This window comes from Hypanus sabinus, chromosome 4 (assembly GCF_030144855.1).
Source record: "Hypanus sabinus isolate sHypSab1 chromosome 4, sHypSab1.hap1, whole genome shotgun sequence".
Classification (NCBI taxonomy): Eukaryota; Metazoa; Chordata; class Chondrichthyes; order Myliobatiformes; family Dasyatidae; genus Hypanus; species Hypanus sabinus.
In genome coordinates, this window is record NC_082709.1 from 1513474 (window position 1) to 1540238 (window position 26765).

The following is a 26765-nucleotide window of genomic DNA, read 5'->3' on the forward strand; positions in this document are numbered from 1 at the left end:
GGATCCAAAACTCTAATGCTCTCCCTCCTACACCAACTCCTTAGCGACATATTAAACTGTATAACTTTCCTAGTTCTCACCTCACTATCATGTGGCACAGTTAGCAATCCCAAGATCACAACCCTGGAGGTCCTGTCCTTTACCTTAGCACCTAACTCCCTGAACTCCCAATGCAGAACTTCTTCACTTGTACCACCCATGTCATTGGTACCTTCATGGACCACAACCTCTGGCTGTTCACACTCCTACTTCAGAATGCTGATGACTCAATCCAAGATGTACTGGGCCCTATCATCCAGGAGGCAACATACCTCTTGTTCTCACCCACAGAACGTCCTGTCCGTTTCTCTAACTAACGAATCCCCTATCACCACAATGTGCATTTTCACCCTCCTTTCCTTTCTGAGCAACTGAGCCAGACTCAATGCCAGAGACCTGATTACTGTGACTTTTCACTCAAACCCCACAATCGTGATATACCTGTTGTTGAGGGGGGTGGCCACTGGGGTACTCTGCAGTTGCTCCTTCAACCCTTTCCCCTTCCTGACTGTCACCCAATTTCATGTGTCCTGCATCTTGGGTGAAACTACCTCCACATGTCCTGTCTATCACCCCTCAGCCTCCTGGATAATCCGGAGTTCCATCATTTCCAGCTCCAACTCCTTAACGCAGTTTGCTCAAAGCTGCAGCTGGATGCACTCCTCATAGTTGTAGTCACCATGGTCACTGGAGGTCTTCGCCTTGCATTTGATCTTCCAATGTGGTATCATCTCACTAGTCCAGATTAGACTCCACCTACCATTTCTCTGCCCATATTTCCAGATGATCTGTATCCTGCTCTGCCCTTTGACAATCTTTCTCACCAACCACACCACCACTAGTTGCTGTCACCTTCATTGACAACCGTGGAAAGGGATGTAGATTTACTAAACCTTTGCTTCTAAACATTGAAAGAACTACATCAACTGAGTATCACTTGACTTGTATGTTGTAAAACAATTGCAAGCGTAAAAATATTATGCAAGTATTAATTATCTGAAATTTTTGAATTTGATGCAAATATAAAGATTAGATAGGAGAGGGTGCTGTTTGTCAGCACATGTACAATGCTGGGGACAGAAATATTGGCATGGATGGCAAGTTAAAGAGGCAGGTGATTGAGAGATTAGGCACGTACATATGAACCAGAATGTTATCAGTGACTAGGACATATGATAGACAAGACATACAAAAAGACTGCTGATTTACTTGAGTTGTCTCCTTCAACCTGGCATAAAGCATTCATGCAAATCCTACACTGTGAATGCAATCCAAGAGTGGATTTACATGGGAAAACAATCACAACCAGAGTTTATGTACTTGTGGAGATCACAGTTATGCAGGGAAATATTGTTCACAACATGGGCCAATGTTAAAACCTGGTCTTTAAATATAAAGTTACTTTTTTGGGTTTGGTTTTCCCTCATTGTTATGAGAAGAAAAAGTTGTTTTTAGTGTTGAGTGGGTTGCCTTACAATGCATTTCAGTTTAACCCTTAGGGACTGGGGAGTATAATTGTCCATGACTCGTCATCAGAAACATTCAAGGGTATCATCAAATCACAACTGACCCAGTTTCACCACATTGAGCGGTGGACTTCCAGGAGGCCACTACAGTCCTCTTCACTTCACTTAGACAGAGAGGCTACAGTAAATGGAAATTCCAGCACGTCAAACCTGACTTCTTGAAAGGACTCAAAGGAGCCTGAGAATTCACAACAGCAGGATCAGGGTCAGTTATTATCCTTCAACCATCAGACTCTTGAACCGAAGGGGTTTAACCAATGAGCTCACTTTCAAGGACTCTTTATCTCATGTTCTCAATATTTATTGCTTACTTATTTACAGTGTTATTATTATTTCTTCATTTTGTATTTGCAGCCTGGCGTCTACTGCACTCTGGGTGGTCTTTTATTGATTCTGTATGGTTATTATTCTATAGATTTATTATGTCCACAAGAAAATGAATCTCTGGGTTGTAAATGGTAACATGCATGTACTTTGATAAAAAATTTACTTTGAAGCGTGTTAACTTGAACCATACACTTGGATTCCCTTTCCACAGATGCTGCTTGAGTTTCCAGCATGTTTCCAGCATTTTCAGTTTTTTTTTCAGATTTCTAGCAGTTAATATTTCTTTGCTTATTGTGAAATCAATTGATTGGAGAGTGATCCTGAAGCAATTTAATTTTGTAGCCACATTTGATTTGGCCATTCAGTGATCTGTTTGTGTTTTCGGTTCTGCAGGCTTTAACTCCCTCGTCGGAGGAATCATGGGATTTTCTATACTGATCAGTGCTGAAGTCTTCAACCATTATGCTGGGGTCTGGTACTTGGATGGCACTATAGGGATTCTCATTGGAATAACTATTCTTGCTTATGGAATAAAGTAAGCTTTGCCTTATGAGTAAATGTTATAGAGACTGGATAAAAGTTAGTTCAAATTACTTTTTGACAATATTGTTTGTTTTAAATAAAAGAGTACAAAACTTTCCAAAACAATAACTTGAATCATGGGAATGCATTCTGGTATTGAAAACCATTGTATTAGCATAAGACCATTAGACCATAAGACATAGGAGCAGAATGAGGCCATCTGGCCCATCGAGTCTGCTCTGCCATTCAATCATGGCTGATCCTTTTTTTCTATCTCTTCCTCAACCCCAGTTCCTAGCTTTCTCCTGATAACCTTTGGTGCCATGTCCAATCAAGAACCTATCAATCTCTGCCTTAAATACACCCAACCATTTGGCCTCCACAACTGCATGTCACATCAAATTCCACGAATTCAGCATTGGCTAAAGAAATTTCTCTGCATCTCTGTTTTGAAAGGGTGCCCCTCTATCCTGAGGCTGTGCCCCCTTGTCCTAGACTCTCCCACCATGGGAAACAATCTTTCCCCATCTACTCTGTCTAGGCCTTTCAACATTCAAAAGGTTTCTATGTGATCCCCCTTCATCCTTCAGAATTCCAGTGAGTACAGACCCAGAGCCATTAAATGTTCCTTGTATGTTAACCCTTTCATTACTGGAATCATCCTTGTGAACCTCTTCTGGAGCCTCTCCAGTGCCAGCACATCTAAGATGAGGGACACAATACTCAAGGTGAGGCCTTACCAGTGCCTTATAAAGCCTCCACATTATATCCTTGCTCTTGTATTCTAGACCTCTTGAAATGAATGCCAACATGGCTTTGCTAAGTGGTAGCTATGGTACCATGCCCGTACTCCTTTGGTGGTAGTACTTACAAACCTCATTTCCAGAAAAGTTGGGATATTTTCCAAAATGCAATAAAAACAAAAATCTGTGATATGTTAATTCACGTGAACCTTTATTTAACTGACAAAAGTACAAAGAAAAGATTTTCAATCGTTTTACTGACCAACTTAATTGTATTTTGTAAATATACACAAATTTAGAATTTGATGACTGCAACACACTCAACAAAAGTTGGGACAGAGGCATGTTTACCATTGTGCAATCTTGACATCCAGGAACTTGAAACTGCTCGCTCTCTCCACTTCTGATCCCTCTAAGAGGATTAGAATGTATTTCTTTGTCTTACCCTTCCTGAAGTCCACAATCAGTTCTTTCATCTTACAATGTTGAGTGCCAGGAATTAGAGTTAGGGTTAGGTGTGTTGTCAGTTAGTTTATAGGTGGCATTTGAGCTGTTCCAGAAGACCATAAGACAAAGGAGCAGAAGTCAGCCATTCAGCCCATTGAGTATGCTCCACCATTTCATCATGAACTGATCCAATCTCCCCTTTAGTCCCATTCCCCTGCCTTCTCACCATAATCTTTGATGCCCTGACTACTCAGATACCTATCAATCTTTGCCTTAGATACACCCAATGACTTGGCCTTCACTGCTGCCCGTGGCAACAAATTCCAGATTCACCACCCTCTGGCTAAAATTTTTTTTCGCATCTCTGTTCTGAATGGGCGCCCTGCAATCCTCAAGTCATGTCCCTTTGTACTAGACTCCCCCATCGTGGGAAGCAACTTTGTCACATCCACTCTGTCCATGCGTTTCAACATTGGAAATGTTTTTATGAGGTCCCCCCTCATTCTTCTAAACTCCGGGGAGTACAGTCCAAAAGCGGTCAAACGTTCCTCATATGTTAACCCTTTCATTCCTGGAATCAATCTAGTGAATCTTCTCTGAACCTTCTCCAATGTCAGCACATCCTTTCTTAAATAAGGAGCCCAAATCTGCACACAGTACTCCAAGTGAGGTCTTACCAGTGCCTTATAGAACCTCAACATCACATCCCTGCTTCTATACTCTATTCCTCCAGAAATGAATGCCAACATTGCATTTGCCTTCTTCACCACTGACTCAACCTGGAGTTTAACCTTAAGGGTATCCTGCACGAGGACTCCCAAGTCCCGTTGTATCTCATAACTTTGAATTCTCTCCCCGTTTAAATAAATGTCTGCCAGTTTATTTCTTCTACCAAAGTGCATGATTTACCCATTCCTCTAATTTATCCAAGTCTCTCTGCAGACTCTCTGTTTCCTCAGCACTACCGGGCCTCCCCTATCTTTGTATTATCAGCAAACTTAGCCACAAAGCCATCTATTCCATAATCCAAATCATTGATATACAATGTAAAAACAAACGGCCCCAACACAGAACCCTGTGGAATGCTACTGGTGACCGGCAGCCAATCAGAATAGGATCCCTTTATTCTTACTCTCTGTTTCCTGCCAATCAATCAATGCTCTATCCACGTATGTAACTTTCCCATAATTCCATGGGCTCTTATCTTGTTTAGCAGCCTCATGTGGCACCTTGTCAAAGCCCGTCTGAAAATCCAAATACACAACATCCACTGCATCTCCCTTGTCTAGCCTACTTGTAATTTCCTCAAAAAATTGCAATAGGTTTGTCAGGCAGGATTTTCCTTTAAGGAAACCATGCTGAGTTCTGCCTATCTTGTCATATGCCTCCAGGTACTCTGTAACCTCATGCTTGACAATCGACTCCAACAACTTCCCAACCACTGATGTCAAGCTAACAGGTCTATAATTTCCTTTTTGCTTCCTTGTCCCCTTCTTAAATAGCGGAGTGACATTTGCAATCCTCCAGTCCTCTGGAATTAGGCCAGAATCTATCAACTTTTGAAAGATCATTGCTAATGCCTCTGCAATCTCCACTGCTACTTCCTTCAGAACACGAGGGTGCATTCCATCTGGTCCAAGAGATTTATCTACCCGTAGACTATTCAGCTTCCTGAATACTTCCTCTGTCGTAATTGTGACTGCGCATATTCCTCTTCCCTGACACCCTTGAATGTCTGGTATATTGCTGATGTCTTCCTCAGTGAAGACTGATGCAAAATACTTGTTCAGTTCCTCCGCCATCTCCTTATCTCCCATTACAATTTCTCCAGCATCATTTTCTATTGGTCCTATATCTACTCTCACCAGTCTTTTACTCTTTATATACTCGAAAATGCTCTTTGATATTATTTGCTAGCTTCCTTTCATAGTTCATCTTTTCCCTCTTAATAACCTTATTAGTTTCCTTTTGTAAGCTTTTAAAAACTTCCCAATCCTCTGTCTTCCTTCTAATTTTTGCTTTCTTGTATGCCCTCTGCTTTGCTTTTACTTTGGCTTTGACTTCTCTTGTCAGCCACGGTTGCATCCTTTTTCCATTTGAAAATTTCTTCTTCTTTGGAATATATATGTCTTGCACCTTCCTCACTTCTTGCATAAACTCCAGCCACTGCTGCTCTGCCATCCTTCCCGCTGGTGTCCCTTTCCAGTCAACCTTGGCCAGTTCCTCTCTCATGCCACTGTAATTTCCTTTACTCCACTGAAATACTGATACATCGGATTTTGGCTTCTCTTTCTCAAATTTCACAGTGAACTCAATCACGTTGTGATCACTGCCTCCTAAGGGTTCCTTCACTTCCATCTCTCTAATCACCTCTGGTTCATTACACAATACCCAATCCAGTACAGCCGATCCCCTAGTGGGCTCAACAACAAGCTGTTCTAAAAAGCCATCTCGTAGACATTCTACAAATTCTCTCTCTTGAGATCCAGTGCTGACCTGATTTTCCCAATCCACTCGCATGTTAAAATCCCCCACAATTATCATAACACTGCCCTTTTGGCAAGCCTTTTCTATTTCCTGGTGTAATTTGTAGTCCACATCACTGCAGCTGTTTGGAGGCCTGTAGATAACTGCCATCAGGGTCCTTTTACCCCTGCGATTTCTTAGCTAACCCATAAAGATTCTGTACCTTCCGATCACATGGCAACTCTTTCTAATGATTCGATATCATTTTTTACCATTAAAGACACGCCACCCCCTCTACCTACCTGCCTATCCTTCCGATACACCGTGTATCCTTGGACGTTCAGCTCCCAGAGACATGCATCCTTTAGCCACGTCTCAGTGATGGCCACAATATCATACCTGCCAATCTGTAACTGTACAACAAGATCATCCATCTTATTCCTTATGCTGTGTGCATTTAAGTATAACAGCTTAAGTCCAGTATTTGGTACTTTTTGCATTGATTGCACTGCAACTCATCCCAATGGCTGCAAATTTGCTCCATCACCTGCCTGTCCTTCCTGACATCCTTACTGCTCACTACCTTAGATCCATTTCTGTTTTCCCTCTCCTCTGCTCCATCATTCCTGTTCCCATCCCCCTGCCAAATTAGTTTAAACCCTCCCTAACAGCTCTATTAAATCTTCCCACTAGGATATTAGTCCCCCTAGGATTCAAGTGTAACCCATCCTTCTTGAACAAGTCACACCTGCCCCAAAAGATGTCCCAATGATCCAGAAACTTGAATCCCTGCCCCCTGCTCCAATCCCTCAGCCACGCATTTATCCTCTACCTCTTCCATTTCTACTTTCACTGTCGCATGGCACAGGCAGTAATCCCGAGATTACTACCTTTGCGGTCCTTCTTCTCAACTGCTTTCCTAACTTCCTATATTCTCCTTTCAGGACCTCTTCCCTTTTCCTACCTATGCCATTGGTACCTATTTGTACCACGACCTCTGGTTCCTCACCCTCCCACTTCAGGATATCTTGGACACAATCAGAACATCCTGGACCCTGGCACCAGGGAGGCAAACTACCATCCGGGTCTCCTGACTGCATCCACAGAATTGCCTATCTGATACCCTAACTATCGAGTCCCCTATTACTACAGCCTTCCTATTCCTTTCCCTACCCTTCTGAGCTACAGGGCCGGACTCTGTGCTGGTGGCACGGCCACTGTTGCTTCCTCCCAGGTAGGCTGCCCCCCCCCCCCCCCAACAGTACTCAAACGGGAGTACTTATTGTCAAGGGGTACAGCCACTGGGGTACTCTCTAGTACCTGACTCTTCCCCTTCCCCCTCCTAACTGTGACACACCTGTCTGCCTCCCATGGCCCCGGAGTGACCACCTGTTTGTAACTCCTCTCTATCAACTCCTCATTCTCCCTGACCAGACGAAGGACATCGAGCTGCAGCTCGGCGTACCTGGTGCAGATATGGACGTCCGGGAGGCTTGGAGACTCCAGGTCGTCCCACATCCGACACTGAGAACAACAAGCTGCCCTCACACTCATAATTCCCCCTTTCCTCAAATGACAGGAAAAACTGAAAGCTAAACCTACCTTGCCTCACCAGCTTCTGCCTAAGCCTGTTGAGCCAAAGCCCCTAAGCCTACACTCTACTCCCCGCAAATGACGCTATCCACTGTTTAAGGCTATGTCCTTTTTAAATCTTCCCCGCTTCACTGCCTGACGTCACACGCCTGTGCAGTCCTGCCTCGCTTAACTCCAATGTTCCTAGCCACTCAGTTAGTTGCTGCCAGTGTACTTTCATACAGTTGATATGTCAACTCAGTTCATATTTCCACCATCGCATTTGACATCATCCTTTGGTGGCAGTTTAATATTAAATGAAATTATTAACTTTTGTATAGGCTTTGCAAGAATAAAATTAGTTATGTTTATTGGCAATTTTTCCCAAGGTGATCTCACTGAGCCTAGAATTCCACATTTTTGTTTCTGTGTTTAAATAGCCATGGAACTGGGATATAAGCTAGATATATCCAGAGGGATTGCCCAAGGGAAAAGAGACAGGAAACAATATCACCCAGATGGGGCCGTCAAACACGATGAGACTAGTCTAACCATAGCTAATGAGTATGTTAATCAAAGACAATTTTCAATAATGTTTTTAGGAGCAGAAAGCTTGAGAAATGAGCAGAATTCAGCATAGCAATTTCATAAGGGAAAATAGAATACAAGAGTGATCAGGTGAAACATATTAATACTGTAATTCTCCTCTAGAGGGGTATATTTAGGAGGTTAATTTGAACTCATATGGACTGAAACAATCAAAATTTTTTTGTGAAATAAGAAAATGGCAGAGAAAAAAGAAACAAATATTTTAGGCCTGCCTTTTAAGGAGACACAAACACTTCTTGGAAATGGCCCTGGATTGAATAAGAGCCAAAAGAAATAAGCATTAGCTTTAACAAAAGGAGTTTGAACAAGTTAATGAAACAGAAAGCTTCTAAATCCACAGGATCTCATACAATTGAAAGGTTTGAAAGATGTGGCAAAGGAGACTTATTGGTGGCTTCCAAATGTTAATAATTCTGGGATAGTAGCACAGATAGTAGCAATTATAAGCCCATTATTTACAAAAGGAGGGAGAGGAGGAATTATTAGATCATAAAGCCTCATATCAGTAACAGGTTCCTCTAGTAACAGTAATTAGTTCCTCCTCATCAGTTTTCTCAGCTTCATTTAACTCAACTGCCTTGTTTAGTAGAGACTTTCAGCATCCCCTTGGTATTTACTCCCCAAGTATCCTCTGCCTTTTAACTGTAGTTCACAACTTTGGCCCATAATGAGTCCCACTCATTCTCCTCTTATTAGTTATCATTTTCAATATGCCTGTTGAGGAGTTTTGTATTCCTATTTACTTTAGCCTTGCTAAGATTCTCATTTCTCTTTGCTATCTTTCATTCATTTTTCACTTTCCCTAAGATCTCTACATTATTCTCACTTGCCATGCATAATGCTCCTTTCTTATCTACTTAAACTCATTTTCTCTTATGATGTCAGGAGCTCCAGCTCTCAACTTGTGGGATGTACCCGAGTTGTCTTAAAGCAACTTTTAACGTTCAATACACACAGCTATATTTGGAGCACTGAGGGAAAGGCAAGCAATTGTGAACTCAGCTGTTACAGAATAAAGGGTTGGATATCATTGCAAAAAATCCTTGAATTTTAGTGATTATACCCAGATCCTTGGCCTTATAGTGGGTTTCAGAAGGTTTCTATTTTGGGTTCTAGTCCATATTTTAAAGCAGACATTAACTGCTTATACAAGATGCTCTGAGTAGTATCTCCACTCTTCAAAAAGGAGGAAAGTTCCATAATGTCAGGGCATCCAAAGTTCTAAATAGACTAGGTCCTAATAGACTAAGTAGAAGTGGTAGAGGCAGGTTCGGTATTGCCATTTAAAGCAAAATTGGATAGGTATATGGACAGGAAAGGAATGGAGGGTTAAAGGCTGAGTGCGGGTCAGTGGGATGAGGTGAGAGTAAGCGTTCGGCACGGACTAGAAGGGTCGAGATGGCCTATTTCCGTGCTGTAATTGTTATATGGTTATATAAATGCTAAAGACAGTCACAGTGGAGGTATTCTTGAATGTGGATAATGTAACAGTCAATTTACACATAGTAGAAGCCCATAAACAAAAGTGAACATGATTTGATGATTTTTAAGTAATGTCGGATAATGAACAACTCAATTTTGTTTTTCACATGGTGCAATGTAATCTATGGTGGCAAATGCACTTTGTACATTGTGTTAGCCAAAAGAAAGCACTTCCATCACTGATAACCAAAACTAGCAAATAGGTTAGTTTGGTACCTACAGTGTTTTGCTAGAGGTAGCCAACTCATAGCTACCAGCAGAAGGATTCACTTCTTTGATTTGTTAAAACTTTGTCTTTCTTTGAAAGATTTTGAGCAGGGTAAAATTCATCACTGAAATGGAAATGACAAATCCTGGCAATGACATAATAGTGCGTTATGATCTAATATTCCTGCTTTTCTTCTAGACTTCTAGTTGACACAATCCCACGAATTAAAGCAACTCATAATTATGAAACCTTTGAGTGATGGACACAATGACAGCCTATAGTGATGCACAATTCCACGGGGAGGAAGATTTAAGACCTGGAAAGAATCACTCAAGCAAACCAAATCACAGTAGTGACAGTAAATATGCTGCAGATGTCCCAGTGTCCAGTTTGAGACATAAGATGGTGTTCCTTGCTCTGCCTATTTGACAAGCAGTAAAAAGGTAAAAGGCATATTGGTATTGATTTAAAACATAGATTATAATTATCAGCAGGAAGAGATACTAACCTCTTTCCCCACTCTACAAACACACACATACACCCCCTTCCACTGCTGATGTGGCCTACAAGTAGTAAATTAGGATTGTTGGAACCAAACTCAGCTCATATTCATATGGAATCCAGCAGTGCTGCTCCTGCCTGAATTCCAGAAAACGTATCAAAATTACTCCCTTTCCTCAGATTGCTTTTGATATATATACATCATCTAGGGATTAAATCTATATCAATTTTTCCCATAAAGCACATTTTGAGTGCATCAGTTAGCAAAATCAAACCACAATTCTGTCACCTACCATCTTCCTCGTATTTCTTCCAGCATAACACTGAACTGTTAAAGGTAACTCATATGATTTCTGTTGATTTGAATCTCTGATTTGAAATTCTACTTGTTATGGCAAAATGTGAGATACCTGTACATTTAATTTATATAAAAATGATAATTTATTGAGCATTGACAAATTTAATTTCACCAAATAGTTTGATGCTGATTATTTTAAAGAGACTAAATATCATTGAGAAGCTGTATTACCATGAAGGTTATCTGTGAATAGATTCCATTTCCATTACTAGGCCATACAGTGCTAAACTTTTGCCTCATTCATTGGTTTTCAATATTACTTTTGATAAGATTAGCAATTTCAGGAATAAACTAGATATTTCAACATGTTTACTGAAAATGTTTCAGTGGAACCAATTTTCATTTTTAGTAATTGCTGCCAAATAGGTTAGAACACTGAATATAACAGCACAGTATGGGCCTTACACCCAACCAATATAAACATACCCCATGATCAGGCTAACCCTTCCTAATATTGTGCCTATCTAACAGTTTTTCTATACGTCTCTAGCTTCTATCTCCATCCCCACCAGGGATGCAGGCACCCACCGCTCTCTGAAAAAAAAACAACTACCTGCTATCTTCCCTAAACTTTCTTCCACTTACCTTAAATAAATGTCTTGTTTTTAGCCATTGCCATCCTGGGCGGGGATGTAATCTATTTCTGGCTGTCCACTCTGTCGTGTCTCATAATCATAGACATCGCTATCAAGTCACCTTTTACTCTCTGTTGCTCTAAAGCAGGGGTGTCAAACTCATTTTAGGTCACGGGCCGGATTGGGCAAAATGCAGCTTCATGCGGGCGGGATCAGTCCGGCGCGTGCGAATGCAGCTTTCATTGCCTCCGTTTTTTCAGCCTGTTCTCATGTGTCTCAGTCTCTGCTATAACTACAAAGTGTTTCACTTCACAAATTCTGTTTCTTATGAAGAAGACTGCTGAGCAAGCATTATTTTTATGATTGGTATTAACTTTCAATCATAGGCTTCATATCGCCGGGCCATTAATAATTAAAATAATAGATCTATCTAAAATGAGCTCACGGGCCGGATATAATTGTACGCCAGGCCGGATATGGCCCGAGGGCCTTGAGTTTGACACCTATGCTCTAAAGAGAAAAGCTCTAGTTTACTTAACCATTCCATACAAGACATACTATCTATCCAGGCAGCACTCTTTAAAACCTCCACATCCTTCTTATGAGGTGACCAGAGCTGAACACATTAAGTGTGGTCTAACCAGAACTTTGAGGAGCTGAAGCATTATTTCATGGCTCTTGAACTCAATCCTTCAACTAATATAGGCCAGCACACCTCCTGAACCACTATATCAACATCTGTGGTAACTTTGAGGGATCTTTGGATCCTGCTGTCACTGTCTTAGAACACAATAGCACAGAAACAGACCTTTCAGCCAATAAGCCTTGTCCTGTTTTCATGTTCAACCTTCCAAAGTGTATCACTTGACACTTCTCTGTATCAAATTCTACTTGCCTCTTCTCTGACCAACTATGTATCCTGTTGATATTCCATTGTGGTCTACAGCCTTCTGGTTCAACTTCAAATTTACTAACCCACCCCTCCACTTCTTCATTCAAGTCATTTATAAAAATCACAAAATACAGGGGTTCAGAACAGATCCCAATGGAACACTATTGGTCACCAAGCTCAGGGCAGAATGGTGTCTATTTAGTACCACCCTCTACCTTCATGTTTCATTTAATTCCATGACTCATGACTTGCACCCCCCTCCCTCTTTCTTTCTCCCGAGGTCTCCCGTCCCATGATCCTTTCCCTTCTCCAGCTCTGTATCACTTGCACCAATCACCTTTAAGCTCTTAGCTTCATCCCACCCTCTCCGGTCTTCTATCATTTTGCAATTCCCCCTCCCCCCACTACTTTCAAATCTTTTAGTATCTTTCCTTTCAGTTAGTCCTGACGAAGGGTCTCGGCCCAAAACGTCGACAGTGCTTCTCCTTATAGATGCTGCCTGGCCTGCTGTGTTCCACCAGCATTTTGTGTGTGTTGTTTGAGCCTACAAAGTTATTTGTTTTTACTCTGACATTTCTTCCATAAACCAGAACAGTTTTTAATCTTGTTAACTGGACAATTTAATTAAGCCTGTATATTGTGGTTTTGTTTAGAGAAACTAATATATTGAATAATGATTTCACTGATTTCTCAGTTGATACCAGATTTGTGGATGTGTAGCAGAACAAAGAAATAATCTCCAATTTCAAAGGTCAAAGCATGTAAACATCTTGTAGCTTGCAGTCAGTTACATGCAACCTTTTGGAAAATGTGAAAGTTCTCCAATGATTCAAATATTAAGAGTGGTAGATGGTGTTGGTATAAAATAGCAAAAACCTCATTTCCTACAATAATTAGGTACAATTTGGTTGAAAGACTAGATTCTGCTTGATGAATCAATTCATGATCATTCTTAGTTTTGCTTTCTAGTGGCATTAAGCTATCTGGTATCCTTAAGATGTTGGCCAATTTAGAATAAACTGATCAAAACCTTCCAATGGGAATTAATCTATAATGGGAACTATAACATGGAATTCTATTCAAAATCAGAAGTTTAAAGGTATCATTGTATCTGCTAGTTCTGTGATTGGAGAAAGCTATAAATTCCTATTTGAGAATCAAATGTTTCGCAATTTTAAATTATCTATTTTTTTCCTTTATGACATGCAGTTATCCTTAATTCCATTACTTGTGTAAAATATTCCAAACGCTTAATGTTTAGTTGCATAAGAAAATATATCATCTCCACTCTTAAAACTGTCAATTTTTAATTGTTGATTTCTTATAACAGAAGTGCTAGTTTAAAATAAAAAAGAATTAACTAGTTTTTCTGAGGGTTGAAGGGTGGACAAAACTGCTCAATTAAATTGGTAACCAAGCAAGAACATCATGAAAAATATTTCTTTTTTCGCCAATAGGATTAACAAAATGGAGCAGTTATCTGTCAATCATTTCACAATTATACGGATTAATATGCCTACTATGGGGATAAATAGGGTTTATATAGCTGTAAGAAGTTAAACTCTAGTATTGCTTTTCAGATGGTAAGTTTGTTCATTTTTAAACTATCACCTCTGTCGATAAGAGTTCAATTAACAATTAAGTCAAAATTTTTGATTTTAATTTTGAAAAGACAAGTTAAAGAAAAGACCTACGCCACTATTAGACAGAACATCTTCTCAATAATTTAGAGCACCATTATATTTATAATGAGAAAAACTTTTTTTTTAATTCAGAGGAACAATGACAAGGCCCCAGGAAAATAAATGTCCTGAGCATAACAAACAACATGGGTCATTTTTATTGAAATCAAACTTCAAAATACTAGTTTTTATAACATGCTTTAAGATATTTTATATCATTTAAGTATCTAAAAATAATTAAAATAGCTGAAATTAAGTGTCCTTTTCCCAAGGGAACTCAGAAAGTAATTTTTAAGTAATGCAAATAAAATTTGATTCAGTCTTGAAATCTAAATTAGGCCATTAAACCCTAACCAAAAATTAAACAAAATTTTAAATTCTTTACAACTGCGAGGATGACCCAAAATAATGGGCAGGAGTTGCTTCAATAAAATGAATATAACTTTTTTGCAATAGTAGAACAAATCAATGACATTTTAATGGCAGATGTCCCAAATCAACTTAAACAACACGAAATGATTTAGAGCCAAGGAATAATACTAAGTTGCATGGCTAAATGTTTATTTAAGTAGTTTTTAAATGATGGGTTTTAGATATAGGGAAAGAAATATACAAAGTGGCACCAATTAAAGCACAACTTCAAAGTTGTCACTTATATACATTCTGGGGTAATGTTCAGTGGAGGAAAAAATCTAACATTAAAATGTTTGATTTTGGTAAAATATAAATCAAAGGCAGGGTTGTGTGCATGGTAACATTTTGTTCTCATAGTTTAGACTGGAAGAAACTTTGATGAAGATTTCAGTTAGGTGAAAGCAGGCAATAGCTAACTTTATTCTTGTATTTTAAAATTCTAAGGTATTTATATCATTCTGGAATGATCTTGAAATCCACAGTTGTTAAATTTCCACATTAGAACTATCACAGCCTTAGAGGGTTTATTGAACCTCAGGGAAGGCCAGATTAGGTATTTATTTAGTGTAAATAAATGCATATTGTGAGTACAATAATTTGAGCTTAATTTTGTCTGCACTTTGCTGAAGTCCTCAGCCTATTATTTGAATGGAAACTGTTGTAATATGCTACAGTTAAATAGAATCGATTGAGCACAATACACACATGTTCATGAACTGTGCTTGGAGTTTGAGTTGTTAATCTTACAAGTTCTTTCAAAAATGTATTCTGTATGTTTACAAATTACAGTGTACACATCAGTGGATGAAATTCTCTTCACAGAAAAGATTTATTGAAAAATAAAGTCTTTTTTCCCTGCTGATCAAAACTGGAAACAATTTCTATGCTTGCAAATTTAGCTTTCAAAGCACACATTTCAATATATGCCATTTGCCAAAATATACAGGAAAATTATTTCCTCACTTAACAACACTATGCACAATCTAATTTATGACTGCCATTAAAGTATATTTTTATTACAAGTTAAAGCAACTTTATTACCCTTAAAAGGCACATGATATACATTACATGGCATCACAGCCACAGAAACAATTAATATTTACAACACAAAGCAAAGAAAGCAAGTTAGAGTACCTAAAAAAAAACTTTATTTACAAGTGTGCAAACTTGTTTGGATAAATCTGCTGTTATGAGTCTTAGCTGCTGTAGATTAACTGTACGTCACTGATTTTTTTATTTTTCAAAAGCCAGAGTTATTTTTGATCTTTCCTGTATTCTCACCTTGATCAAACATTATACATCATTCTGATCTGTGTTAATATGCAGGGGTACTGCCATCTGTGTTGAATTAAGTAAAAATGAAAATATACAAATAGTATGTCAAATGTTCTCGAAGGTTCATCCCATCTTTTCGTGGGTTGATATTTTAAATGGTTTACAATATAACTGACATGAACCAGTAGCCAGTTCCAAGCTCTGATAGTTGACAATGATTTCCAACCACTATCACTAATTACAACTGAAAAGAAAGCCAGATTTTAGCTGTGCAGTGAAATTTCAGCTTTAATTTTCTGTCACTTTTGAAATGATGGGTTAAATATGACCAGATCATCTGATCAAACATTTTTATTTAATTAAATAAATTTATAGAGAAATGATTGTGATTGCATTAAAGATTTGTAGTACACCCCCCCCCCCAGACCATTTGCTACTGATTGCATGACAAAAATATTTCAATGCACTGCGTATAATATGTGTGTATACACCTGAGCCTGAAAAGAAAGTGCAAATATATGAAATTCTATTTCATTTTTTATGGTAAACTTATGATTATAGGAGCTTAAAAAAAACATTTTACATCAGGGTGTTTATGTACAATTTACAATAGAAACCATTTCTCAAACAGCAGGTTACTACCTAAAATGCCCATTTAGCCAACTTATTTGTGGCCTTAAATACATCTGCTTAAGATCAGTTGACACTTTGGATCAGTTGCTTCAAAAAGCTGCTAGCATTTTAAATGATGAATAATAAAGCTAAAAGTAATAATCACCATGTAACAAAGCTTTCTGAATTCTCTCCAGCTCTTCCAGTAGTTCAGTTTTGTTTAAAAATCATATAAATGCTTAGAGTATGATTTAAAATAAGTAACATTCTATATCTTAAAGTTATTACTGTTAGCAATATCAACATATGGTCCTTTACATAACTGACTACAGTGTCCATGACTAAGAGAGGCAATTAAATTTGAAATAATGACCATCAGGTTTCTTTTATCTGGTACGATGATACTGAACCACTACTGGATTACTTCTAAATTGATATTAAGCCATTCTGTTGGGATTTTGTTTATTTCACCTGAATTAAAAGTAAACCAAAATTTAATAAGCAGCCCCTTACAACACGCTCAGTTGTCCACCATTATTTACAGTTTATTTAGCTGACCAAAACTTTTCATATTTTATAACATTATTTTCTGAATTTAGAATATTTAGTAGTGCATCTTTCATTTATATCTATACACCCTCATCAAAAATGACTTTTATAAATGTGAAACTTAAAAAAAACATTACTTTTTCCATTGGGTAGATCTGTTTTCATGATTAACACTGACCTAGCCCAAATGAACAACATCTATTCTTTTCAAGTGAACCAGTGCTCTTGATTCAAACATTTTCCCTTGGTGTCTTTTTCAAAGGGCTCTTTCAAAAATTAACAATGTTTGGCCCTTATGAAGCCTGTTTTATTTTTTTGCTCAAACTACATTGTAGGGATGAACAAGTGCTATAAGCATTCTTGACATAATGCAACCTGTCCCTTCATATAGTCTCTGCATGGACAGATCCTTTCAAATTTTTCATTTGAACCAGCACAGCTGAAAAGCAACAAATCACTCTGGAAAAAACAGTGTTTCTTCTTTTCGTCATAAGCTGGCACAACAATGTCACTTAGAGATTCAAATGACTGGCATTCAATTCCATATCTGCAAGTAACAACAAAATAGACATTAAAATCATTTAAGTTCTAAATCAATTTCCACACTCAGAATTGTTATTATTTGCTATTTTCTAGTAATACACAAGCTTTTCAGAATAGGTTGACAAAGCATTAATACTACGTTGAAGAGAATGTGTAATCTATTATATAAGCACTAGTGCATTTAAAATCTTATTCAGGAAGACAGTGAAGAATTTCATTGTACTGTATTCAAAATTCAAAGTTACTTTATTATCAAAATACACATACATGTTACCATATATCACCTTGTGATTTATTTTCTTGCAGGCATTTACAGGAAAAAAGTACAGTAGAATTTTAGCAAAAACATTACATAAACAAGAGCCTTGAAACTGAGTCTGGAAGTCATAAAATCAGTTAAGAGTAGTGGTGAGTGACATTATCCACATCAGTACAGAAACCTGATGGTTGTAGCGTAATAACTATTCCTGAATATGTTAGTGTGAGATCTAAGGTTTCTGTACCTCCAGCCCAATGGTAGTAGTGAGAAGAGGGCATGGTAGGGGTTTTTGAGAATGAGTGGCAGCGCTCCATGTAAATGGTACAGAGGACGTCAATGCAATGCAAATGCAATGCAATGCAAACATCATTGTTTGCAGCCTTTTCCATTCCAGGGCATTAGTGTTTCCATATCAAGCTATGAGTAAAGATTCTCTCCACTGTCCATCAATAGAAGTTTCTCAAAATTTTAGATAGCATGCCTTCTAAGAAAATATGTCATGCCTACTTTGTGGTGACATGTGTGTTGGTCCCAGGGCATATTTTCTTAGAAGGCATGCTATCTAAAATATCTGTTATCTTTCCTGATGCTGAGTGAGATGTATTACTCTATTATTAGGTTAAATATACTTACTTTTGCAAGTCGCTGTCTTTATTCAGATGTTGAAAAAATGATGGTTCACAAATTAGCTTATTCTCTTGACAGATCTGCTTACAGGACTGCTTGGGAGGTGCAATTTTAACTTGGAGTGCACTCAAAGAAGGCCACATCACTTGACCATGGCAAAAATCCTGTAATGTTGATTGGAATATGATAAACGTGACAAAGTAGTCAGAGCATCTTTACTGAATTCTTTCAACAAAAGAAAATCTTTATTATTTATAGCAGAGGTTATCTGACCTAAATACAGTTTAAGATATTAATTTAAGTACCACATTTAAAGAAAAAAGTGCTGGCTGTAATCCCACCAGGGGCTGTTGCAGATTTAAAGCAAACTAACTATACATTTTAATAAAAATAGTCAGCATATGTTCTGATAGCTTTTGTATTCTGATAATCTGGCAAGTATTTCAAATATTGCTCTTTTTGGTCACAGATGTGTGCAATAGTCACACAATTATGAGTTAAAAAACACAAAATCAAGCAAGTATTCCTGCAAAGTGTTTGAAATATCAAATGATACATCGGCAAGCTTTTCCTATTACTAGAGGAACATCCTAGATGATTATACAGGAGTGACAATATTTATGATTTTCTTATCTATTTTAGCACGGCATGCAGGTGACCTGGGTTCAATTCCTGATGCTGCCTGCAAGAAATTTGTGCATTCTCCCTGTGACCACATGGACTTCTCCCGTAGTCCAAAGATGAACCAGTTGGTAGATTAATTGGCCATTATAAATTGTCCATGATTAGGCTGAGTTAAACTGGTGGGTTGCTGTGTGGCATGGCTTGAAGGCTTGGTGTGCCTACTCTACGCTACATCTCAATAAATTAATATAAGTAATATAACTATGTTTTAACCATTAAGTCAATATAAAAATACCTCTGTTCTGCTGAAGAATCCATCCATTACAATGGAAGATTATTAAGTGTAATCAGAGCTTTGAAATGGATTTGCTGGTGCAGAAAAGGCAGTGAGGTAATTGTATTCAACAGTGACAACACACACAAAATGCTGGTGGAACACAGCAGGTCAGGCAGCATCTATAAGGAGAAGCACTGTCGACGTTTCAGGCCGAGACCCTTCATCAGGACTAACTGAAAGGAAAGATAGTAAGAGATTTGCAAGTAGTGGGGGGAGGGGGAAATGATTGAAGACTGGAGGGGGTGGGATGAAGCTGAGAGCTGGAAAGGTGATTGGTGAAAGTGATACAGAGCTGGAGAAAGGAAAGGATCATGGGATGGGAGGCCTCGGGAGAAAGAAAGGGGGAGGGGAGCACCAGAGGGAGATGGAGAACAGGCAGAGTGATCGGCAGAGAGAGAGAGAGAAAAAAAACAAACAATTAAATATGTCAGGGATGGAGTAAGAAGGGGAGGAGGGGCATTAACGGAAGTTAGAGGAGTCAATGTTCATGCCATCAGGTTGGAGGCTACCCAGCCGGTATATAAGGTGTTGTTCTTCCAACCTGAGTTTGGATTCATTTTGACAGTAGAGAAGGCCATGGATAGACATAATAGAATGGGAATAGGATGTGGAATTAAAATGTGTGGCCACTGGGAGATCCTACTTTCTCTGGTGGACCAAGCGTAGATGTTCAGCGAAATGATCTCCCAGTCGGGTCTCACCAATATATAAACGGCCACACAGGGAGCACCGTACGCAGTATACCACACCAGCCGACTCACAGGTGAAGTGTCGCCTCACTTGGAAGGACTGTCTGGGGCCCTGAATGGTGGTGAGGGAGGAAGTGTAAGGGCAAGTGCAGCACTTGTTCCGCTTACAAGGATAAGTGCCAGGAGGGAGATCGGTGGGAAGGGATGGGGGGGGGGGGGGGAACGAGTGGACAAGGGAGTCGCGTAGGGAGCGATCCCTGCGGAAAGCAGAAGGGGGGGGAGGGAAAGATGTACTTGGTAGTGGGATCCCGTTGGAGGTGGCGGAAGTTACGGAGAATTATACTTTGGACCCAAAGGCTGGTGGGGTGGTAGGTGAAGACAAGGGGAACCCTATCCCGAGTTGGGTGGCGGGCAGAAGGGGTGAGGGCAGATGTGCGGGAAATGGGAGAGATACGTTTGAGAGCAGTTGATGGTGGAAGAAGGGAAGCCCCGTTGTTTAAAAAGGAAGACATCTCCTTTGTCCTGGAATAAAAAGCCTCATCCTGACAGCAGATGCGGCGGAGACAGAGGAATTGTGAGAAGGAAATAGCATTTTTGCAAGAGACAGGGTGGGAAGAGGAATAGTCCAGGTAGCTGTGAGAGTTTGTAGACTTATAGTAGATATCAGTAGATAAGCCATCTCCAGAGATGGAAACAAAGATCAAGAAAGGGGAGGGAGGTGTCAGAAATGGACCAGGTGGGGGACGTCACGTGATGATGTAGGATCGAGACGCTGGAACCCAGCTCTCCCGTAAGAAATCAATAAATGAATGTCTAAATGAAGAAAAGTTAGTCAATACTTTCTAAAAGTTACTTATAAACTACTATGGATTGTTTCAAGTTATGCCTCACAAACAGAAAATGAAGAAAACTACTACCGTGAAAGCAACACAAGTTGGACCAGAATCAAGGCCCACTTCTGCCAAAGAACCGCGGGCTCAGGTACATGATACAGCCGGCGATACAGAATGGGAAACAGGCAACATCGACCATTTCTAAAGGAAAAGATCAACGAGAACTGTGCAAGCGTAAAGGAACGAGCATGCGCAAACGGGAGCAACCAGAACTACAAATCCCAGTTACAACTGAAACTGAAAGTGAAAGTGAATCTGAGAGAGAGTCAGATTCTCTGGAAAAATCAGACAAAGATAGAGACAAAAGTCTTTCTGGAAATATGGAAAAGACTTTGATGCAAATAATGCATAAATTAGAAAAATTAAATGCATTAAAACTAATCAAAAGAAAAATGACAAATATGGAGATGATGTTTGATAAAATGACAAAAAGACAGGAAAAATGGAAAAGAGAATTATAGATTTGGAATCTACAATGGAAGACATAGTTGAAAGAATGAATAAAATGGAAAATGATACTACTGCCTGGACATCAGAAAGAAAACAATTTATGGAAAAAATTGATAAGCTTGAAAATTTTAGTAGACGAAACAATATTAAAATTGTTGTACTTAAAGAAGATGTAGAAGGAGAAGATCCAATAATTTTTTTTCAAAAATGGATCCCTGAAAGATTGGAAATGAAAAAGATACTCTAATTGAGATCGAAAGGGCTCATAGAGCCTTAAGGCCAAGATCTCAAGCTGATCAAAATCCACGATCAATTTTGATAAGATGCTTAAGATACCAAGACAAAGCAAAGATCCTGAAGGCAGCTGCCCAACGTGCCAAAAAGAGAAACGGGCCGCTGATGATAGCAGGGAAGGCAGTTCTTTTTTATCCTGATATGTTATAACTTTTTGAAGAGAAAGAAGGAACTTAACCCAACGAAAAATGTCTTATGGGAAAAGGGTTATAAATTTATAATACGTCACCCAGCAACGCTGATAATTTTTTTGGAGGAGGGAAAAAGAAGATTTTTTAACGATTATCGAGAAGCGGAGGAGTTCGCACAAAAACTTCCATCTATTCGCTAATTATACATAGAGACTTTCAAGCGTGATGGATTAAAGATGAAGATAGAGACAGTAAATGGAAGTGATGGACATTTAAAGATGATACAGGGGAGAAAAGCAAAATTTCAGAAATAATAATTGAGAATAGTATTTTTTTTCTTCTTATATATATACTTTTCTATGTTGCGGGGGGGGGGGGGCTGGGGAGCTTTGGATCGGTTACTGCGGGATTCACGTGTGTAATCATGGCAATTGCCATGACCCGTACAACAGAAGTGGGTAATGTTGTGTTCCTTTTTTTTTCACAACATTAGTAGGGGGGTATTTTGTTTTTTTCTTTATACTCTATTTTTCTTCTATCTTTCTGCCTGGATGATTGGTGGGAACACACATAGCAACATGGAGAATTTTAAAAAGATTTCCCAAGATACCACGAAAGTTGAAAGATTAGGTATTATTATAGCTTGGAGTAACATAATTAAAAATAATGTTAACATGGAAATTTGATCTAGGAGGGTTACAATTTCCAAATCTTAAGAATTATTATAAAGCAAACCAACTTAAGATTTATTGCATCTTTTTTTGAGAAAGATAAACCGGCATGGATTAGAATAGAACTATATAAAATAGGAGAAAATACACCAGAAGATTTTATATATAAATGGGAATCTAAATGGATACGGGAAAAGAAAGAATCTCCTATATTAAAACATTTGATTGACTTATGGAATAAGATAAATGTTGACGATGAGATAAAGACATCCTTATTAGCAAAGAGATCTTTAATTCAAAATAGACTTATTCCTTTTACAATGGATAATCAACTTTTATATAATTGGTTTCAAAAAGGGATTAGATATATAGGGAATTGTTTTGAAGGAGGTATATTAATGTCATTTGATCAATTAAAGAATAAATATAAAGTATCAAACAATACTCTTTTTGTTACTTCCAACTAAGAGCTTATTTAAGAGAAAAATTAGGTCAAACAATGTTATTGCTGAAATCTAATGAAATAGAAACTTTAATTCAAAAAGGAAAGATTGAAAAATTCATTTCTTATATGTATAATGATTCAAAAACAGGCAATTAAACAAGGAGTCCATAAGTCAAGACAAAAATGGGAAAGTGACTTGAATATTAAAATTGTGGAAACAAATTGGTCAAGACTATGTCTTGATAGTATGACAAATACAATAAATGTCTGGTTAAGATTAGTGAAATATAATTTTTTACATCAATTATATATTACACCACAAAAAATAAATAAATTAAACCCAAATTTATCCAATCAGTGTTTCCGATGTAAACAAGACATTGGTACTTTTTTACATTCTACTTGGTCGTGTTCTAAAATTCAACCTTTTTGGACAAATTTAAGAGTTTTATTGGAACACAACTTCCACATAATCCAATATTATTTTTATTAGGCGATATTGAAGGGATAAAACTGAAAACCAAATTGAATAAATATCAGAAAGAATTTATAAAAATTGCATTGGCAGTAGCCAAAAGGGTTATTGCAGTTACTTGGAAATCGGATACATACTTAAGTATAGATTGTCGGAAGAAGGAAATTTATGGCTGTATTCCACTTGAAAAAATTACTTACAATTTAAGAGATAAATATGAAACATTTTTGAAAATTTGGCGCCCTTATTTACAAAAGACAGGATTAAATATATAGGTGCTCCGAAGATGAAATAATTGGTTATTTGGGGAAATAAATAAATATATATACTAAAATTATTACGAACTCCATGGAGCATGTGGGGATCTTCTGATATCCAGGCACTCTTTCTTTCTTTCTTTTTTATATAGGGATGTTTGGGGGTAGGGGGGTAGGGTATATATATATTTTTTTTTCTCATATATTTTCTTTTATTTCTGTAATTATTTGAAAACTCAATAAAAAAAAGTTTAATATAAAAAAAAGGAATGGACCAGGTAAATTTGAGGGCAAGGTGAAAGTTGGAGGCAAAGTTAATGAAGTCAACGAGCTCAGCATTTGTGCAGCAGGCAGCGCCAATGCAGTCGTCGATGTAGCGAAGGAAAAGAGGGGGACGGATACCCGTATAGACTTGGAACATGGACTGTTCCACAAAGCCAAAAAAAAAGGCAGGCATAACTGGGAACCTTGCGGGTGCCCATGGCTACACCCTTAGTTTGGAGGAAGTGGGAGGAGCCAAAGGAGAAATTATTGAGAGTAAGAACTTATTCTGCTAGACGGAGGAGAGTGGTGGTAGAGGGGAATTGGTTAGGTCTGGAATCGAAAAAGAAGTGAAGAGCTTTGAGACCGTCTAGGTGGGGGATGGAGGTCTATAGGGACTGAATGTCCATGGTGAAAATAAGGAAATGGGGGCCAGGAAACTTAAAGTCATTGAAAAAATTCAAAGCGTGAGAAGTGATTAAACAAGGGGGGGATAAGACAATGTCAAGGTATGCAGAAATGAGTTTGGTGGGGCAGGAGCAAGCTCCCTACGTGACTCCCTTGTCCACTCGTCTCCCCCCCCCCCCCCAATCCCTTCCCCACTGTTCTCCCTCCTGGCACTTATCCTTGTAAGCGGAACAAGTGCTACACCTGCCCATACACGTCCTCCCTCACCACCATTCAGGGCCCCAGACAGTCCTTCCAGGTGAGGCGACACTTCACCTGTGAGTCGGCTGGTGTGGTATACTGCGTCCGGTGCTCCCAGTGTGGCCGTATATATATTGGTGAGACCCAATGCAGACTGGGAGACCGTTTCGCTTAACACCTACGCTCGGTCCGCCAGAGAAAGCAGGATCTCTCAGTGGCCACACATTTTAATTCCATGTCCCATTCCCATATGTCTACCCATGGCCTCTTCTGCTGTCAAAATGAATCTAAACTCAGGTTGGAGGAACAACACCTCATATACAGGCTGGGTAGCCTCCAACATGATGGCATGAACATTGGCTTCTCTAACTTCTGTTAATGCCCCTCCTCCACTTCTTATCCCATCCCTGACTTATTTAGTTGTTTGTTTTTTTTTCTGTTTCTCTGCCCATCACTCTGCCTGTTCTCCATCTCCCTCTGGTGCTCCCCCACTCCCCCTTTCTTTCTCCCAAGGCTTCCTGTCCCATGATCCTTTTTCTTCTCCAGCTCTGTCTCACTTTCGCCAATCACCTTTCCAGCTCTTAGCTTCATCCCACCCCCTCCGGTCTTCTCCTATCATTCAGCATTTCCCCCTCCCCCCACTACTTTCAAATCTCTTAGTATCTTTCCTTTCAGTTAGTCCTGACGAAGGGTCTCGGCCCGAAACGTTGACAGTGCTTCTCCTTATAGATGCTGCCTGGCCTGCTGTGTTCCACCAGCATTTTGTGTGTGTTGTTTGAATTTCCAGCATCTGCAGATTTCCTTGGGTATTCAACAGTGATCAATTTTTCTCCATGTGTACTGTATTTAAATATATTAGAGGACTATAATGTAATAAACAATGTCAGCCCAGCATCAGAAAGAAAAGAGCTCATGGCAAAAGAAATTTAAGTCTAAACCTTAAAGTCAGAGATAAAGAGACAACTTGGATTGGAAATGAATGGGTCATGACAAAATGTTAAAGGGTAGATTTGATGTACTATTATATTTTTCTCTACAAAATCTTTTAATATGGCAACAACAAGGTCAGTGTGGTCCCATTACAGGTCCTGATTTCCTGAATCCTGAACAAAAGGTGGTGAGATAGATGCATTCATCATCTAGGGAATGCAAGCTCATTTTTATTCAAGAATTTATTTAATTGACTATCAGTAACTAGATAGTCAATCTATCTAGTAATCAGTAACCACTAGAATATTAAAGACCCACCTGATTCATCAGTGTCCTTTTAGAAACCTGTTCCTATTTAAACTAGCCTCTGAAATGGTGTTCAGGGACAATTAGGAAATGGCATTGAATGTTATTCTTGCAAAACAATACTGTATGAATAAAAAATATATTGAGAAAAAGAGCTAGGAGGTTAATGATGGGTAGAAAGCCCCTCAATCCATTGCTGTCCCCTTACATTTATAATTAAAATGGTTCTGTACCATATAAAGGGGAATTAAGAATGTAAATCTTATAGTGCGAACTTAAAAATTCTGTGAACTACAGTCAAAACCTTGAAATACAATTGCTTTAAAAAAAATTGGTCTAAAATGAAATGTTAAAAATCATTGCTTTTACTTGACTTTTAAGATGGGCATTAATTGGACTGGAAATTCAAACTAGAAAGTAGAAAGCATATCTGCCAACAAAGGTTTACTATCCAATCAATAAATTACATCCTGGAAAATAGGTATTATTCAGCTGGTTGAACCAAAACCAGTCTTGTTTTGAAGTAGAAGCAGTAATAAATAGGAACTTTATTTCTACATAGTTAAAGTTTCAGAAATTAGTTTTCAATATATCACAAATTAATAACAGCATATTGTTTTCATGTATTAATTCCATTAAACTAACAATAACTACCATTATCTTAATCATTGTTCTGTTACTGGTTAAAATTTTAGAGTAACTGTTTTTAAACTCAAACAAAAATAATGACATGATAAAAAATGATTTTTTTGGGAATTCTCCTGAAAGTAATACTTGAATGCACATGAATGGACAATAAAAACAGAATTACCTGATTTTCAATAAAAGCACTGACTCTCTGCAACATTCCTTCACAGTTAAATTCGTAGGGCAAATATGGCTCAATCTATTAAAAATAAAAATATAGCTGAATCAACTATCAAGTGCAAGTAGATCATTTCAAAGGTAAACAAATAATGCTTCAATGCTAGGCTTCCATCACATCTGAAACATTAGAATTATTGGAATGTGTACCATAGTAATATGAAATATTGGAAATCTCAGACGATTCAGTAGAGGCTCTTCATTGGAACTATATTCAGAGGCTTGACAGACTCATTATTTCGTCTGCTAAAGAAATCCAAGC

General features: G+C 38.4%; 3 protein-coding genes across 6 annotated transcripts in view; 1 reads left to right on the top strand and 2 right to left on the bottom strand.

The window, feature by feature from the left end:
* tmem163a (transmembrane protein 163a) overlaps positions 1 to 15223 on the top strand; it is a 261821-nt gene extending 246598 nt beyond the window's left edge. Inside the window, exons 8-9 of the mRNA XM_059966281.1 lie at positions 2286 to 2427; positions 10140 to 15223. Coding sequence (XP_059822264.1) covers positions 2286 to 2427; positions 10140 to 10200 — 203 coding nt within the window. The 3' untranslated portion in view covers positions 10201 to 15223. The remainder of the gene's footprint in view (positions 1 to 2285; positions 2428 to 10139) is intronic.
* Positions 1 to 26765, bottom strand: part of LOC132392440 (uncharacterized) — a 490427-nt gene that overhangs the window by 205667 nt on the left and 257995 nt on the right. The gene's annotated exons all lie outside the window — the stretch shown is intronic.
* The window catches only part of mgat5 (alpha-1,6-mannosylglycoprotein 6-beta-N-acetylglucosaminyltransferase), a 231252-nt gene continuing 219651 nt past the window's right edge, over positions 15165 to 26765 (bottom strand). For all 4 annotated transcript variants that reach the window (XM_059966266.1, XM_059966269.1, XM_059966268.1 and 1 more), the window contains 3 exons: positions 26451 to 26525; positions 18235 to 18392; positions 15165 to 17346 (listed from right to left, as the gene is read on the bottom strand). In XM_059966266.1, coding sequence (XP_059822249.1) covers positions 17148 to 17346; positions 18235 to 18392; positions 26451 to 26525 — 432 coding nt within the window. In that variant the 3' untranslated portion in view covers positions 15165 to 17147. The remainder of the gene's footprint in view (positions 17347 to 18234; positions 18393 to 26450; positions 26526 to 26765) is intronic.